We start from the raw sequence: 19,630 nt of genomic DNA on the forward strand, positions 1-19,630 counted from the left end.
GCTGAACATGATTTTGGAGATTTATAACCTCCATCTCCATCTCCACAGGATTGACACTGAACAGTGCAGCCATCTTTTCTTCTTCTTCATGTTGACATGACATTATAAACCATAATTAATCAATTGTAGGTCTAGCCTCCCTATCTGTGTGTGAAATTGTTCCATCCTCAAAAACAAAAAACTAATGCTTCTGCAGTCTATAGCTGCAGCTTCTAGCAACGGTCTTCTGTTTAAAAAAAGGACAGTGAATGTCCTGAATGAGGCATCACACACAGGACTTGAGTCTGAACACAGCAGACAACAGGAGTATTTACAACAGCATTATAAAAACAAAAATAGTGCATGTGGGTGCACACTTACATTCTCTGTCTTACTGTTGCATGAATCCCATGAATGTATGAGATTAAGTTAGCTTCATCATATCTCAATTAAGTGAATAATAAAGGTTCTATCGGGTCACTATCAGCCTGTCACTCTTATTAGTAGTTATTTTTCAGGAGGGGGCGGGGCTTGGAGGAACGGAGAGGATCGCGGAAGCTTTCCTCCTGCCTTCACAAACTGTACACACGTATTTATCAACTGAAAATAGCAAGAGGACATTCATACTCTGCAATCCAAGACTTGATTAAATCCACCAAAAACCTGACATTACGATAACGAGTGTTTTTCAAAAACACAAATCCCTCCCTGTGTGTCTCTGAGCCGCAGCGACACGGCCTGATTCAGAGCGGGTCATTCTGCCGTTGGTTCTGACTGGTGCTGCTGGAGAAAGCAGACTGCTCCGTGTGTGGTGTCGCTGTGTCGCTTTGCCGCTGTCACGTCTGCTCCTTGATCTCTGCGTCACCGACCAATTTGATATTTGTGTGACAGAAACAATTCTAAAATAAAAACACTTTATTGTCCAGCCGCGGCCAAAAAAATCAAGCAGCAACGTTACTACGCTATAATCGATAATCGAGCGGCGAGCTACTGAAAAGCTGCCCGCGAGCTACCGGTAGCTCGCGATCGACGTGTTGGAGACCCCTGGTGTAAAGGAAAGAATGAATGGGGCCATGTATCGTGAGATTTTGAGTGACAACCTCCTTCCATCAGCATGACAATGATCCCAAACACACCGCCCGGGCAACAAAGGAGGGGCTTTGTAAGAAGCATTTCAAGGTCCTGGAGTGGCCTAGCCAGTCTCCAGATCTCAACCCCATAGAAAATCTTTGGAGGGAGTTGAAAGTCCGTGTTGCCCAGCGACAGCCCCAAAACATCACTGCTCTAGAGGAGATCTGCATGGAGGAATGGGCCAACATACCAGCAACAGTGAAAACCTTGTGAAGACTTACAGAAAACGTTTGACCTCTGTCATTGCCAACAAAGGGTATATAACAAAGTATTGAGATGAACTTTTGTTATTGATCAAATACTTATTTCCCACCATCATTTGCAAATAAATTCTTTAAAGATCAGACAATGTGATTGTCTGGGTTTTTTTTCTCCTTCTGTCTCTCATAGTTGAAGTATACCTAGGATGAAAATTACAGGCCTCTCTCATCTTTTTAAGTGGGAGAACTTGCACAATTGGTGGCTGACTAAATACTTATTTGCCCCAGTGTACATCAATATTGTGTTTTCTTTTTTAAAAGAATGATTCAAATGTGTTCTGTTAGGAAAGCACATGAGAGAAGATAGCCTTCAAGGTTGCTAGAAATAACACAAACTAGAAATTGAGAATGTTTGTTGGCTAAACCGTAAGAGAATGTATCTAAAGCCCTGAAAGCAAACTTCATCCAGGTACACAGAATGAAATATTACAGAAACAATTTCACCTATACTCTTGATAGTATGTTCAATGTAATGCTCTGTAATCTATGATTTAAACCAGTTTCAGCATCCACTTACCGTTTGTGACCGCAGTCGTGCTCCCCTCCTCTGAATGTTTCTTCTGTTCTTTGGCAGTGTGTGAGCCACACAGCAACCGCAAGCTCCATGTCTGCCATTCTGCTCTGAAACTGTGATACTGCCACCTGCTCTTATATAGGACACTAATAGGGTCATTGAGCAACATACTCAGCTGGGTGATTGTTGGTTATTCCTTGAGTGCAGCAGTGTTGGGCCTGTGGTCATTTGATAGTAATATGTTTGGGTAATTCACAGACTGTAGCAGCCATTAGAACTTAAAATCAATTTGAGACTTTATTAGGCAACATGTTCTAAACTTAAGAATGGTGATACAGCAAATGTGTAGGTCTAACACGCCTTTCATACATTGCTTTGTATGTTTTGCTTATATTGCATAATTTATTACATATCTAATTATTTTTAACACACTCATGCTCATCGCAGTCATGTTAATCAATACGAGTTACCAGGAGTGTGAGCAACAGTTTCTAATGTCACGATTTCCTTTCACTTTACTATTATATTCCAATTACAACCTTAATGAAGAATATCTTTTTCACTGTTGTTATTTTCACAATAACAGCGCTTATAAATGATGCACAGTTATCCATCCAGTTAAACCGTTTGAAAGAAACCTCCAGCACAGTTGTCAGTTTTACTGAAGTCTCTTTACTTGGTGAAACTGTAAAGACAATACAGACATAACAGTTTATTATTGACTGCCCGACTGACGAGCTAAATAAACAGAATACTTCACACAATGAGCTACGGCGCATAAACTGAGAAGCTAATCAGCCTATCCGCTATGAGCTTAGCCCCAAGGAATACTCACATTTTACATACAACATATTCCCATGAAGCCAAAGCCTGTCGGACAATAACACTCACAGACGATGTGTGAACCAGCGGGAAATACGAAGCACAGCCCATGGAGAGCAGACGTCCGTTCATGAAACAACCCAAGCTACATGTGGAGCACACTCGGAAACAAACAAGTTTGGTCTCCAAGCAACAGGAATCTAATAAACCACTAGAAAGCAGCAGTGTCAACCAACCACCACCAGGTGGTGCCAAAACACAGCCAAGAAAACACATACACGACAGATATACACCAAAAACACACATCAAGGACAGAACACTCCCCGCCTGGGTTTTTTAAACCCCAGATCAATCAACAAGAATCAGTCTTTGGAGACAGAAGCAGGACCACTTCTGTAAAAGGATGAGAAAATATCCTTTTGGTCTTGTCCTTGGAGATCTCTACCTCGATCTTACGAACCAGTCCATCCCTTCCTGGGAATGTCTTTGTGATGGTGGCCATAGGCCGTTCGTTTCTCTGAGCCTGATTGTCTTTCTTGAAGGTTTGACCTCTTAGACCGCCACTTGTGACGAAACTGCAGAGTCTTGAGATATTCTTTTCTCCACCTACTCCAAAAGGTGTCCGCCAGGCTCTGAACTTGCTTCTACTGCTCTTTAAAGAGGTCTGCCTCTTCAAAGTTACCTGGAGGAGCTGGTGTAGAGCCTGTTTTGAGGGCCAGGAGCATTGCTGGGGTGAGGATGAGAGGTGACTCTGGATCTGAAGATACTGGAATGAGTGGTCTAGCATTGATGACTGCTGTCACCTCAGCCATGAGCGTAACCAGAACTTCATGCGTCAAAGAAGACTTCTTCTGTTCAAGCAGCAGATAGTCAAGAATGCGACGAGCAATGCCAATCATCCGTTCCCATGCCCCACCCACGTGGGACGCATGTGGCGGGTTGAACACCCATGTGCAGTTTTGCGTGCTCAGGTACTTCTCTACATTGTTGCCACTGGGATCTGTAGTCTTCATTTGCAACTCTCGAGAAGCGCCAACAAAGTTGTTGCTGCAGTCAGACCGTATTTGTTTTGCTGTGTCACTGATAGTGAAGAATCTCCTTAAGGCATTAATGAAGCTGCCGGCACTCATGGTTTCAATAACTTCAATATGGACTGCCCTTGTACACATACATGAGAACATCACTGCCCATCTTTTTGAGTTTAAATAACCTCCTCTTGTGCGTCGTGAGGCAACTTCCCATGGCCTGAAGACGTCGACACCGACGTAGGTCAAAAGAGGTGCTACTTGCAGTCGTTCGGCTGGTAGATCCGACATCTGTTGATGTTCTGTCTTTCCCATCAGCTTCCGGCTGGTTACACATTTGAAGAGCACACTGCTGATACTGCGCTTTTCTCCTACCAACCAGAACCCTGCAGCTCGGACAGCTCCTTCGGTGAAGTGCCTTCTTTGGTGCTTCACTGCCTGGTGATGGTGATGGACCAGCAGCATTGCCAGATGGTGTCAGCCGGGAATGATTATGGGGTGAGCTTCGTCTGAGCTCAGACTTGAGTGACGTATGCAGCCTCCTACTCTTAGGAGTCTGTCGTCCCCCACTACAGGATGCAACTTCCACAAATTGCTAGATGAAGCAATGTTAGATCTTGATCTCAAACATTTGAGCTCCTCTGCATAACTCTCGTACTGGACGCTCTTCACGATGCACACCTTGGCCTTTGTCAGCTCTTCCTCTGTTGGATGGCAGATGTGCCACCTATGACACTTGTCGTTAACAGAACGGGAGAAAGAGCGAGCTACATGGATCAAGCGAGCTACTGCTGTGACAAGAGTGACGTACTTTGAAAAGCGTTCAAATCGTTGAGGGTGTACCACATCTCTGGTGACACATGTCAGACTTGTTGTCACTTCGGGACAAACCTCAGAGTCAAGAACAGGGTTGATAAGGTCACAAGTCTCTTCCAACTCAGGAGGATGCATGGATGCATCCTTGAGAAAGGCTGTTCCTGTGAGCCATGTTGTACTGTTTTACAGATCTGGACCCGATGTCTGCTGGATTGAGGACTGTACGCACGTATTTCCACTGGCCAAGACATGGTGACTGATGAATGTGTTGGACCCTGTTGTGCACAAAGACATAAAAGCTCCTCGACTGGTTGTGGATGTAGTCTAGCACAACTTTACTGTCTGTGTAATATGTGATGTTTTCGAATACTACATCCATCTCTGCAACTATCAACTCGGCGATCTCTACTGCGAGCACAGCCGCACACAGTTCAAGTCTTGGAATAGTGTGTCCAGGCTGAGGAGCCAACATTGTCTTCCCAAAGATGAAGCCTACCTCGGTTTGACCTTCATGGCTGGTCAGCTTGATATAGGCCACTGCTGCGATTGCTGTCACTGAAGCGTCTCCGAAGACACAGAGTTATCTTGTTTAAGCACCTGCAGTAGAAAAGGGTACATAAGGTTGTGGTATCTGGAGTTCTTGTAAGTCTTGTAGAGACTCTTTCCATGTAGTCCAGTCGAGCTCCATGTCTTTGGGGAGTGGCGCATCCCAGTCGTCTGCTTGCACGGTGAGCTTTCGGAGTATTCTTTTCCCGCATACTGTTACTGGTGCGAGGAACCCAAGGCTTCTGGTCGTTTGCAGTCTGAAACGTGAAGGCATCTGTGCACATGTTCCAGGACAGACCGAGGCTTCGTTGGGTAGGGAGCTCATCGGTAAAGAGGTATAGGTTTCCAACATCCTTGGAATGATCCTCAGGTGGGAATGCTTTGATGACTCTTTGGCGGTTTGATGTGACTTTGTGCAACCTGAGATTAGAGGCTGCAAGCATTTTCTGCGCTCGGCCGAGTACACTGATGGCTTCTTCTTCGGTGTTGAAGGACTTCAGGACATCATCAATGTAAAACTCACGGTCAACAAGGCTTCTTGCATCACTGCCATAGTTGGTCTCTGCTTCTTTAGCTGCTCTCCGTAGATAAATGCTCGAGGGTTCAGTTCAGATTTGGCCTTCTTAATAGTTTGTTTGGGTCCCTCACTTCCGTTTCGCTTCTCATGCACTGATTCGCTAGCTGAACAGCCAATCAGAGTGATTTATTTTGCCGACTGCCTTTTGGCGACTGTCGGTTTTCGGCCGAAAAGGCGTCGGCTCGGCTGAAAAGACCCGACGGTGCGGGACACATCAATCTGAGTAGGGCGTGTCGACGCTCATCAATTGTATGACATTATTGAGTTAAATTCCTTTTTTAATCATGCCAGGTGCAACTTTTTTAAGGAAATTATATCATTATTAGATAATGCTGGTTGCTCTCTGCTGATCTTTTTTTTTTGTGTTAAAGTTGTAAGTGATGTGTTGGTCTGTTTGTGAATATCCTGTACACACTGCTCTTGAACATAGATGACCCTCTTCTTCCTGTTTACTGCCAACCAGAGCTACGTTCAAGGCCTAGGTCTTTTGATGGGTAACCTGATGTGTTGAGGAAACAAACGCTGCAAATACAAAAAATGCTGCAAGAAGCTCAAAATACTACGGAAACCAGGGGACACTAAAAAGTGACGCACACAGCTGGGACCGGAGCGCTTGGTGACGTTCAGGATTACAAAGCGGGACAACTGTCTCTGTTGTTGGAAACTTACCTAAAATGTTTTATCGGCTTATTTGAACAATGTTATCACATGATTCCTTCTGATATTACTGCAGATCTGCTGTAAGCTAGCTAGCTAACGTAGTCATTTCAGATATTCTGTGAACACTTGCCGTTATGAGACAGACTAACTAAGGGGTAAGGACTAACTAACTGCGAGTGTTGTTACGCCCGGCCACCGTAGATGAGAGATCCAGAAAAAAGTAATTTATTTGATGTGTAATCATTGCCTTTGTTATTTAGTCCACCCCGTACTATACAACGTTACATTTTATTTGCTTAATACTAGAACCGTCAATGGGTCAAGTCTACCCGCAGCTGTTTTTTGATTGTATTAAACTTTTTTTCAATAAAATATTAAAGTCTCCCAGTCCGTGACTTTTCCTGAAAGTGTGTTATGTTGCACCCTCTGTTGTAAAAATTGTCAATATGAAGTCAGATATGTAATATTTACCTCATAGAAAATGCAGCGTAAACATGACATGTTGCTATAGCAACGCCTTTTGTCTACTGTGGTTCCTTATAGATAGATAGATAGATTGATTGATTGATTGATTGATTGATTGATTGATTGATTGATTGATTGATTGATTGATTGATGGATAGATAGATAGATAGAGAGATAGATAGATTGATTGATTGATTGAGAGATAGATTGATTGATAGATAGATAGATAGATAGATAGATAGATAGATAGATAGAGATAGATAGATTGATAGATAGATAGATAGATAGATAGATAGATAGATAGATAGATAGATAGATAGATAGATAGAGAGATAGAGAGATATATAGATAGAGAGAGATAGATAGAGAGATAGATAGATAGATAGATAGATAGATAGATAGATAGATAGATAGATAGATAGATAGATAGATAGATAGATAGATAGATAGATAGATAGATAGATAGATAGATAGATAGATAGATAGATAGAGAGAGATAGAGAGATTTGTACCTAAACAAAACACAAGTCTAACACCAAGCGTTTAAATCAGCACTGGTAGCGATATTCTATACTTCATGCTATCTGCACAAACTATATCATATGAAATGCCGAGAGTCCACAGATTCTATTGGTATAAGTTAAAATAAAGAACATTGTACCTTGAAAATCAGTAGTGGGTACATTTGAGCCGTTGGCGGTTTTAGGTATACAGCGACCTCTGGCGGTTCTAGTGTTAAGGGCTGCAGGAAAACTAATAATACATATTGTGACTGGATCCATCCTTTTTTTGCAACATTTCATCTTTCCATTAAAAATACTTAACATATGCACATTTGACAGCACAGCTTCACTCCATCAGCTCTCCATCGATAATCCAAAGCACTTTGACTAGATCTGGCTCTGTCATCACTTCCTGTCAGCAGACAAGTTGATGTGATGTTATGTGACGAATGTCTGTTACTCCTGATTATGTTCACCTGGTGCCCTGTGTTGTCTCCCCCCCCCCCCCCCCCACCTGTGTCTAATTGCTGACTAGTGTGTGTGTGTATTTAGGCTCTATTGCCCTGTCTGTTTTGGGGCAGGTAGTGTGTGTGAGATCCGTGTGGCTGGTGACGGTGCTCACAAAAAAAGCAAGATTGAGGCTGTGTCCTGGGCTCGAGTTTAATAAATGCCCACACCGGGTTATATTTTTGGACGTTCTGCCTCTGCCTCCTTGCTTGGTCAGGCCGCTCAATTGTCAGCTTCACAATGGGTGTCAGAAGTGGGATTGACCAAGTGAGGAGGAGAAAACGATGGAGGAACTGAGGGAGATGATGAGATCACTCCTGCAGCTTCAGGCAGCCGGTGAGCAGCAGTTCGCACGGGTACAGGAACGGGAATCCATGATGGAAGAGGAACGGAGACTCCGGAGGCAAGACGGCAGATTGACTAAAGGCTCGACGGGCACTAACTCTGCTGCTGAGGCATCAAAGATCCTGGCGGAGAACCGGAGATTGATGCGAGAGCAGAAAGAGGAGATGCACTTAGTGGAGGAGGCTCGTCTGATACGCCTGGCAGAGGAGAAGAAAATTAAAGGCGAGAAAGATGCTCTTCTAGCTGAGGAGGAGCGGGTGAAAAGGGCCGAGAAGATCCGTCAGGAGAGAGAACGTCAGCTGCTGGAGGAGCTGGAGAGACGGAAACGGCGACAGGCAGAGCTCGCGGCCCAGAAGGCCAGAAAGGAGGAAGAAGAATCGAAATGGGAGGAGCTGGTAAAAATCCTAGAGGAGAATAACCGCAAGCTGAAGAGCGAACTGGAGCGAGCAGCGTCTCCTGCAGCGCAGCACGGAGCAGAAGGAGGAGCGCGAGAGGGAACTCATCAGCATGACGCAGCAGATGGCCACGCTGATGCAACTGCAGCGGTCCTGGGTGGATCCCGCTCAGAGTCCTGGCTCTCTGAGAAGAGCGGAGGGATCCAGAAGCTCTGGATGAATTCTATGAAACGTCTCAGGAGGAAACTGACCACATAGAAGAGTTCAAGAAACACCGGGCGGAGTGGAGACACATGGAGGAGAGCAAAATGGCCCAAACTGTTAAGACACTGTGCTTCCTGGGGAGAGGGAAATGTGGTAAGGAAATGTGACGAAGGTAACGTCACCGTGGACTGACGGCTTCGGGCCTTGTACTATTGCACATGTGTCTAATTGCTGATTAGTGTGTGTGAGATCCTTGTGGCTGGTGACGGTGCTCACACAAAAAGCAAGATTGAGGCTGTGTCGGGCTGGAGTTTAATAAATGCCCACACAGGGTTATATTTTTGGACGTTCTGCCTCTGCCTCCTTGCTTGGTCAGGCCGCTCAATTGTCAGCTTCACATGTTAATTTGAGTTTTTTTCAAATGGACAAGGACGTCTTATCAAAGAAGCCACTGGTCATTAGTGCAAAGATGCTCTCAAAAGAAGCTGCGTTCAGGCACAGGTTGGCTAAACACACTGAAACTGAAAGAACGCAAGTGTTTCCAATTCGAACATTATCAGTAAACTGTCAGCATTTATTTGACTGCTTACTTAAAGTTGTGCTGTAAAAGGGTTGTAACAAAATGGTGACAGATGTAGACCAAAGACTGCAGACAGCAAAAAGTGAGCTCACCTTTTAGAAAAGGTACCTTAGAAAGGTTGTTGTTGGTAGTTGATAAATGCCTGTCAGAGTTCATGATATGTAAACTTATATGCCCATTAAAACAAAAATAGTGAAAGGGACCAGTGACCAACATTTGAGTCACGGTTTAAGAGTGAAGGAACAGGGAGTCGTGCCTGGGCCAATTATTGACATCTCTGTAATATTCATATTAAAAATAAGAAGATGTTTGCACTGCTAAAAAACAACAATTATATATATTTGTTTATCTTATAAGGCCTTTAAGTCTCCAAAACCAGAACGTGGGTAGAATTCTAGGGTTAAGCAGAATTTGCAGGTGTTTTGAGTTAATTAGCTGATCAGTGTGACACGGAGTCTATAATATTGAACTTTTTTCAATATTTAAATGTTCTGAGATATCAAATTTGGGGTTTTCATTAGCTTTAAGCCGTAATCATCAAAATAAAAATAAATAAACACTTGAAATAATTCCTTTTGGGTGAAATGAATCTATCACAAAGGAGTTTCACTTTTTAAATAGAAATACTGAAATGAATCAACTTTTCCACGATATTCTAATGATTGAGATACCTGTATGTCTCGCCTAACTCTGGTTTGTCCCCTGCCACATTGTCTTGTGTGTTTTGCCAAGTGCTCGAGGGTTCAGTTCGTATTATCTGGTCTGCCCAGTTTTGACCCTGCCTGGCTGATTTTGAGCCTTGAGTTTCCTGCCTGCCCCCTGATTGGATCGGTGTGCTTGTTTGCCAGATCTCCTGGTTCTGAGCCCCATGCAGCCCGCCCCCTTTATTGCCTTTGGTTACCTAATTCCTGGGTTTCCTGGTTTTGACCCTGCCTTAAACCAACTTGAATTAAACTGAACTTTTTGAACTTTTCTGTGTTCATTTGTTCAAATAATCTTTAAAGATGTTTGCACTGGTAAACAAAAAACATTATATATATATTTATTATCTTATAAGGCCTTTAAGTCTCCAAAACCAAAACTTGGGTAGAATTCTAGGGTTAGGGTTAGGGTTGAGCAGAATTCACATGACCAGCAATAAAACGGCTCTACATTGCCATTTCGATGCGCAACCAATTTGTGTTTAGCAGCTAATAATGATAACTAGGAACATGCTTTGTTGGATTTAGGTAATTACAAAATCACTATCTGGATCATGCTCAAAAGTTTTTGTTTTTGTATCCGTTTTAGTTTGACTTTCTGGTCAGGAATGAACTTCCATAGAATCCTTATCTTACGAGATGTTTAATCTCAATAGACAGTGTAAACATTACCAATGACAGAGGTCAGACTGCAAATGTTTTTATGTATATCATACTCTGTATTTCCACATTCAGGACAATGACAGTAAATATATCTTGTCACCACTGTTTTTGCCTCCCCCTTCCTTACAATGGACCCAACAGCAATACAAAGTCGAGACACACTTGCACAGAGGAAAATATATTCTTGCGCAATATTGACAATTTAAAAACTTTAAGTCAGTGTTAATGATGGTAATGGTCACTGGTGTCTAAACAAGTTAAATGTGTAAGAAGTAGATTATTTCACTCAGGGGTCTGAAATGTCAGAAAATAATAATACAAATAATAAAAACAGTCCCAAATATGAAGCAAGTTCCATGAAACAAAACCCTTTTGAAGAACGTCTCTTCAATAAATAAATCACGTAAATAAGACACAAATTAATTTAAATAAATAAATAAATATACTTATGTACAATGAAGAGATTCAGAAGAACCTGTAAAATGAGCCTTCTGGAAACACAACGCAGACCGACTAAAACATGCGTGGTCCGTTCAGAACACTGGGTCAGAACACTCGGTCAGAACACTCGGTCAGCGGTTAGCGGGGCCAGCAGACACATTTGATGCGCTGCTGCTGCAGATGCATTTGGCACAACCTAACACTGATCCGTCCTCCTGTTGGCGTCGGCACATCTCGGGACACAAGACGCTCACTGTACACTCAATCATTTACTGTAATGTAGGTGAACGGGAGAAAGAAACATGACTACTGGCTTTAAAATGATCTGGTTGTCCTTTTTATCTAAAATAACTTATTCAATGTTAAATAAATACTATGGTTTACGGAAGACGATTAGGGCCAAACATTATTATTTTTTCTGAGTTCTGACTTTTCTCTAAGAATTAAAGGTCACCTATTATACTGTTTTTCATCAATAGGTCTCAGATATATACAGAGCCTGTCTCTGATTGGCTGAAACACCAAACAGATCATTGCAGCATTACCCATAATCCCCTCTGTTTCAGCCCTGTTTCCAAAGTGCTGATTCTCTGTCTGTGACTTTAGATGAAAATAAGGAGCCCCTCCCCACGCCCCTCTGAGAGACATTTGGTTACAAAGAACTCAATGGTGCTCTAGGAGGAGATTCAGGTGATAAGGGGGGGGGGGGGGGTTACCTTGGTTGCTGATTGGCTAATGGTTACACAAGACAACACATCGTTATGACATCATAAAGTGGCCAAAATCTGATCAGCTCATTTCCACAGAGGGGACACATGCTCAGGCCCGCCCCTCCCTACACGCAGACCACGCAGACTGCGTGGGGCCTCACCTCGCGGAGGGGGCCTCACCTCGCGGAGGAGGCCTCATCTGAAGCGCAAATGCGGCGCAATTAAACGCGCCACAGTTTCGCCGACACAGAGGGTCTCATCACATAACTTTGCGCGGGGCCACAAGTCGGCAAGGGGCAGCCCTGCACATCCATCCATCCATCCATCTTCTCCCGCTTATCCGTGGTCGGGTCGCGGGGGTAGCAGTTCCAGCAGAGAGCCCCAAACTTTCTTTTCCCTGGCGACATCAACCAGCTCTGACTGGGGGATCCCAAGGCGCTCCCAGGCCAGCGAAGAGATATAATCCCTCCACCTGGTCCTAGGTCTACCCTTGGTCTCTTCCCAGCTGGACGTGCCTGGAACACCTCCCTAGGGAGGCGCCCAAGTGGCATCCTAACTAGGTGCCCGAACCACCTCAACTGGCTTCTTTCGACGCGAAGGAGGAGCGGCTCAACTCCGAGTCCCTCCCTGATGACCGAACTTCTCACCTTATCTCTAAGGGAGACACCAGCCACCCGGCGGAGGAAACCCATCTCGGCCGCTTGTATCCGCGTCATGACCGAAAGAACGAGATCGCCCTGCACATGGTTAAGTATAAAATACATAATAGGTGACCTTTAAGTCCCAATTATAATACTAAAGCCAGGAGTCTTACATTAAATGTACAATTTTGACTCATTTTGGACAGAACTAAAAAACTGTCTTACATGTTGCACTAATATTTATTGAGTTCTGTCTTTCTCTGAATTCTGACTTGACTCAGGATTCTGTGTATAAAGTCTGAATTGGTGTGGCCCTAATCCTCTTCCATATGGGGTTATTAGAGACTTGACTGTGCCCACTGACCCAGAGTCAGACACACTGCAGAAGCCTGTTTGTACCGGTTTAGCAGCACAACGTTGAATACAAAGCTCTGGCTAGCTTAGCTCACTTTATAGGTGTGTAATCTAAGGTCTGAGGAAAATAAGAATTCTTTTAAACTTTGGTTCATAATTCAAGCATTGACCTTCTACTTTTCTTCCAGATTAGTCTGACTAACTTTGTTACAGCCAGTCCGATCATCTGACAAGTAACTCGTAGCCTTTGGGTTGCACTGTCAACATTACTTGACCAACCAGCTGGAGCTGCAAAGAACAAGACCCACAAAACATCCTTAAGACACACAGTTGAACTTTTCAAGTAACTTCCTTCTTCACTGTGTTTCCCCAACAAGAGGCTCCATATTTAAAATGGTCATGTTGATTTAGCTTACAGGTGGTACTGCTGCACTAGCCTCTATCGACATGTAAGCTCAGGTTTGAAAACACTGTGTTCAACATGTATCTGTGGTGCAGTTGGAGAGGCTGCTCTCCTGCCCACTCCCCCATCAGCAATGAGACTAAGCACATTGTAAAGCTACTCCAACATCTTCCACACATAGCATTACATCAAACACATCTCAGCGGGTCAGTCAACAGAGAACATGGGGACAGGTTTCAAATGAATAAAAGCATTTTCCGGAACAATCTGGGCTACTATTTTTAACCTATGTTGTGTTTTTGCCTGTTTTTATATTTACTTACAAAGGCACATTATGTTATAACAACCGCATTTTGTAAAAATATGCTGCCATTTTCTATAAACAACCTAAAAAGCAAATAGTTTTAACATTTTTGAAATAAATAAATTAGATTTGTTGCAGGACCTTTTCCATTGAAGCTGTTGATTACCGAATGAGGCAGAATGTTACAAAGTGCAGGGGGTTATTACTTCATAAAGAGACATGTACTTCCTTTTGTCGGGTTATTACTGTAACGTATGGCTGTTATGTGAGTCCATTGATTTAATGTATTGAGTTAAACACAAAGTCAAAACATGAACATGGAACACCATTCCCAAGTTCCCTCACTCTGGGTCGGTAGGAACAGTCAGTGGCATTCATTGCTCATAAGAGGCCCTCAGCTCCTGTTCTGCAGCAGACACCGTAAGCACGTCTTTGATATTGAATACTGAACGCCTCCCTTTGTAGCTGGAGTAACCTGGCCTTAGCAAAGGGGGGGGGGGGGGGGGGGGTGGCACACAATGCATTAGCAGCCTCATAAACACATACGCTCAAACTCAAACAATACATATCATCAGTATAGAGGTTAATTACAAAATCAGATCTCCTCTAATCTGGATTAAATGATCTCCCCAAGAGAAAGGCCACTTCCAGACCCATCCTAAAGGAAGGTATTTATTAGTTTCAATCCAGAAATATCAAGCTCTTTGTTTTCAATATGATTAAGTTAGGATAGGAAAGCCTGGTACCGTCAGCAGACTCTGAAGAATGACTGTCTGAACTCCCTTTCTGTTCGAGGCGTCTACAGTCTACAGCCCATCCTCCAGATCTGTCAATCAAATCATATGCATACAAAAAATGCAGGGAGAAACGATGAGCCACTCAACGCCAACACAAAGAAATGTAAACTGTTGTTTTTCAAATTGTCTCCTTTTTTTCTGATACGACACAGAAATGGAAAAAGGTGGTGGGATCCCAAAAAGAGGGGATCCTGTGAGTCCAGGAAACACACGTGACACACAGGAAGTGGGGAAAAGAGAGGGTTCCATCCCTGTCGTTCACTTCCTGTTCTTTAGTTCTGTTTCCTGTTTCTCCAGCAGTATGGACCTCTCTCTAAACAAGGGAAACCTGGACCTTTGAGACCTCCTCAGAAAAGAACGTAACAGCAGATATAATACACAGAGTGATGAAAATAGAAACGTCATGGTCTGAGTTGTACTTACCATATACAGTGTGTGTGTGAGTGTGTTTACAGTGTATGAGTTCCACCAGCTCAAACACCTAAGTCTGTATTTCCCTTTTCCTCTCCGCTGCTTCTAGATATGTCCATTCAGCTTAAAAAAAAATCATCAAAGTCTTTAGAGAAGCTCTCTCCCGTAAACGAAAACCTTTAGTTAATTCTGAAAAAAAGAAACCTGCTGTCAGACAAGACGTCTCCGCTCCAGCATCTTCTCAAATGAAGCTCCGCCGCCCTCCGGCTCCGACACGTTCCATCGCTCCTGCCTCTCTGTCCGCCTGGGGGCCAGTCTACTCAATGGGGGGTGGAGGAGGAAGACGAGCGAGGAAGGGGGGGCAGGAAATGAGGAGCGGCACGGTCTCCTGCACTGAAAGAGTGATGAAGAGTAAGGAGGAGGAAGGTAGGAGGATGGCGGCGGTCCTACTCGATGACCATGCAGTGCGGCAGGTGCTGGGAGTAATACTTGAAGAGCTCGGCCGTGGCCCCGGGGCAGTTGGTGAGCTCCAGCTCCTCCAGCTCCTGCAGCTGGATCAGGCCCGACAGCCCGGTGGTGGTCAGCAGGGGGCAGCCTGGGGGGGGGGGGGGGGGGGGGGGGGGAGAAGACATTAACTGCTGTTTCACAACTTTCATGTATTTTGTATGTAAAGATTTTAAACATATACAAGGCAGGGGGATAACTTAACCTTCTTTCTTAATAGTTCCCACTTTAGTTTGGTGTGTCAGGATTGTGGAAATGAATGGAAAATAATTTCTAGATCTTGACAAGTTGTTTTGATCATAAAGTAAAATGCTATATTGTTCAGTTCCAGATACCTGACTGTGTGTGTGTGTGTGTGTGTGTGTGTGTGTGTGTGTGTGTGTGTGTGTGTGTGTGTGTGTGTGTGTGTGTGTGTGTGTGTGTGTGTGTGTGTGTGTGTGTGTGTGTGTGTGTGTGTGTGTGTGTGTGTGTGTGTGTGTGTGCGTGTGCGTGTGTGTCATGGCGGCCACGCATGAGTGGTGAGAGGAACTCGCTCACCTTTTGTAACATCTAAGCTCACAGACACCCGCTGTAACTGCCATCGTTATTGCAGTGGGAATATAAGATGCACGGGACGCTTTTGGTACACGATGTGTCTTGTTACCACGCTGAGATTGGCCTTTAAACAAGCCCTGAACAGCGGGCGGGTCTACAAACAACGCCTGAACGTCTGCGACCCAAGCCCAACACCGGCCGGAGATGTTCGTGTAGACTTCGAGCAATATGTGCGATTATTGTCAGATTGTGAGTGGACTACTTTCCAGAGAGATGAAAGAGCGTGCAGGGGGACACTGGACACAACACTGCTCCAGGTCAGATCTAACTTTGCTGTTACTCTCGGAGGCGCAGAGAAGTGGGGCAGACGGGTGACAATCCTGACCAGCGCTTTTTTCATTCATGGAATATTCTCCGCGACGCAACGAAACTCGCGTGAACTCGCGTGAACTTCATCCTAGCACTCAACCAATGGATGGAGTGGATTTACCAGTGCACTCCGCTGCATGTCAAATCCTCAAATCCTGTTCAGGGATACGCTGACGACGTGCAGGTGTCATCACGACAAGAGGATGTCATCATTGACATGCTGGCGCGCACTGATGAGTTCCTCCAATGGTCGGGCTGGAGGTAAAGCAAGCAAAGTGTGCCGTACTCCATGAGCGCCGCAGTGGAGGCAACCGCTGGGATAAGGCCAAGAACAACAAGCCCCCCCCCTCTCTTGTAATGGGCCAACCCATTAAGGTGTATTCCCGTAATGAGACCTACCCATACCTTGGCCACAGGTTTAACATCGCTGGTGAGTGGGGGGAGCAGGTCGAGGAGCTCACGACAGAGTTTCTCCATCGTCTCCACCTGATTGGCTTGTCCCCCTCCCCGTCCTCATGAAGTTCCAGGCTGTGAGAGAGGTGGCTTTGGCTAAAATTCAACATCTCTTTGCCAATGTACACATCCCTCTCAAGGCACTGAGAGAAATGACAAAACTGTCCAGCTGGTCAGAAAGTGGGTGGGCCTCAACACACACTCCACACGGGGCATCATCTTTCTCCCATGTGGAGAGGGGGGGCTGGGAGTCCCCAATGTCGAGTGGACCTACATAGCCACCAGGCTAGCCCACCTGATCCACATGCTTAACAATGATGATGTCACCGTAAGAGAAATGGCCAGGGCCTCTCTCCTGCTGGATCTACAAAGAGGGAAGATCCCCCTGGCCAGCGCAGACCAGAACAACTTCCTCGGCTTCAGGAGGAAAGACTCTGGGAAACTGGACTCTAGGCCAAGGGCTTCGGGGTCTGATCTGACTGGCCAGATCTCAATGACCTCTGCAATCGGACTGGAGTCCAGCTGAAATGGACAAGACTCAACACACAGACTGAAGTCCCGTCTCTGATGAACTGATCACTGACCCCAGTGTGGTTGTGAAGGCCGACATCACAACACCTCAGGAAGAGCCTGTGGAACTGCACAGAGACTCTGCAGGGAGGGTTCTGCTCAGCATGAAGCCGTCTGAGGTCAGGCAGCACTGGTGTGGACTCAGACTGCAGGGAGGGTTCTGCTCAGCATGAAGCCGTCTGAGGTCAGGCAGCACTGGTGTGGACTCAGACTGCAGGGAGGGTTCTGCTCAGCATGAAGCCGTCTGAGGTCAGGCAGCACTGGTGTGGACTCAGACTGCAGGGAGGGTTCTGCTCAGCATGAAGCAGTCTGAGGTCAGGCAGCACTGGTGTGGACTCAGACTGCAGGGAAAGCCTGTTTGGGGTTTGCTGACCACTCAGTCTCACACTCAGTGCTTAAGAACGCCGCTGTTGGTGAGGATGTTCTGACATTTACCATCAAAGCAAGACTGCAGGTATTACCCACTGAGTACAGTCTGTCCACCTGGGACCCTCACATTCACACTCCATTCTGTTTAAACCATCAGGATTCACAACAACGCCTAGAATCCACTGCACACATAACAAATGGATGTAATGCATACAAATGCCTGTACATAGCCGTCATGAGCGTATTGTGGACATTGTGTCTGATGCGGTACGAAACATCTTACCATCTAGCGCAGCAATGTACAAGCACGCTAGAGTGCTACCAGAATGGTTTGGCTTTACCCATGATGTCTTTGCTAACATCCCAAATACACCTGATGTTGTTTTTGTTGACACCAACCACAGGGAGGTGCTAATATTAGAAGTAGGCTGTGCCTTTGACCTGTACATGGACCAGGCTTTCCAGGACAAGTATATTAAATACCAACCACTGCTCGATGTGATAACCAGCTTTGGGTACAAGTGTAGATATAGCATACTTATATTCGGAAGTCTTGGCCATGTATATAAATGCACCATGACTGGTCGGAGAATTGCTGGAATGTCAAAGAGAAAAGCCAAACAAATTGCCAAATATTGCTCTGTTTCAGCTGCTATTGGCAGCTTAGCCGTGTGGAGAAGGAGGTGCTATGTGTTCCCTTAAGGCTGCTGCTTAGCCGTGTGGAGAGGGAGGTGCTATGTGTTCCCCTAAGTCAGGGATCACCAACTACATTTGTCCAAGGGCCGAAATGTAACTAATAGACACTAACGCGGGCCAGCGATTTTTATATAGCCCAGAATTGTATAAATAGTATTCAGATTACTTTTGGAATACTTTCTTTTTCCATAACAGATGGGTATGTTTTGGTGAACAGGAGACACTTCTTTTACTGTTCTAATGGCTTATCAAGAACTCAAACACGACATCTTGGTGTCATTCTGACAGCTCTCTCATCTGCACCCCACATAAAAAACATCACCCGGACTGCATTCTTTGTACTCTCTTAAAACCTTTCCTTGGAATATGTTATGAATTGTAAGGTGTCCTTGGGTGCTTTGAAAGGCGCCCATAAATAGAATGAATTATCATTATTATTTATTATCTGAAACGATGTAATAACTTTTAAAACTTTTTCCAGTCACTTGCCCCATGCCTTCAGCAGCAGCATTCACTTTGATTTCATCCCGTTATGAAATGTCATCATTTCGACAATAAAGAAATGATACATAAACGTCATCTTGTACATTTTATCCAACCATCTCCGTTTCTAACTTTCAATATATTTAAAAAGAGATCTCTCTCTCTCATCTGCATGCGGGGGCAGGGCCTCACAGACACGCTGCATATCTCTCTCGCTCACAGACATGCTGCAGCGCTGTGCAGAGTGCAGTGTGCACACAGTTCTGCCAGTAATGAATATTACATTTTGAGAGGAAACTTTTTCACCAATAATTCCAATAAGTATTCCAAAATGTATTCACTTCAGGTTTACGAAAGTAACTGTAATCAGATTACTCGTTTTTCAAATGTAACGCCAGCTGAATACAGTTAGCTTACTTGACTTTTGTATTCTGATTACGTAACGCCGTTACTGTATGTATTCCGTTACAACCCAACCCTGCTTCTAGGCTACTCTCCCGCAGCTCCAGCCTCTCTGTTGGACTCTGTCGCAGCGGGGCTACTGCTGTGGTGCGGAGCGCATTAACCAGACTCTTCACAACGAAGGATCACTTCTTCTTCAGGGGAGGGAAGGTTTCGCAGTACGCAGTCTACTGTCCCTGCAGCTGCTGCCTCTCTGTTGGACTCCGGTACTGCACCTTACTCACGAGACGTTGTAAACAAAGAAATGGGTGGGGGGCGAACGCAGTAACCACTCCGCCAACGCCACAGTCACCCCCGTCGTGCGGGCCGGATGAGAATGTCTGGCGGGCCGGATGTGGCCCGCGGGCCGCCAGTTGGTGATCACTGCCCTAAGTGTTCTGTGCTGCTTAGCCCCGATATATTTGATTCCCTGTCTTATGTAATATAATTTGTGGAA

General features: G+C 44.9%; 1 protein-coding gene across 1 annotated transcript in view; it reads right to left on the minus strand.

Annotated features, from left to right (window-relative positions):
• Positions 1 to 14,041: 14,041 nt before the first annotated feature.
• Positions 14,042 to 19,630, minus strand: part of fbxl16 (F-box and leucine-rich repeat protein 16) — a 47,437-nt gene continuing 41,848 nt past the window's right edge. Inside the window, exon 7 of the mRNA XM_034088496.2 lies at positions 14,042 to 15,349. Within this exon, the coding sequence (XP_033944387.1) occupies positions 15,201 to 15,349 (149 nt within the window). The 3' untranslated portion in view covers positions 14,042 to 15,200. The remainder of the gene's footprint in view (positions 15,350 to 19,630) is intronic.

This window comes from Pseudochaenichthys georgianus, chromosome 8 (genome assembly GCF_902827115.2).
Source record: "Pseudochaenichthys georgianus chromosome 8, fPseGeo1.2, whole genome shotgun sequence".
NCBI lineage: Eukaryota > Metazoa > Chordata > Actinopteri > Perciformes > Channichthyidae > Pseudochaenichthys > Pseudochaenichthys georgianus.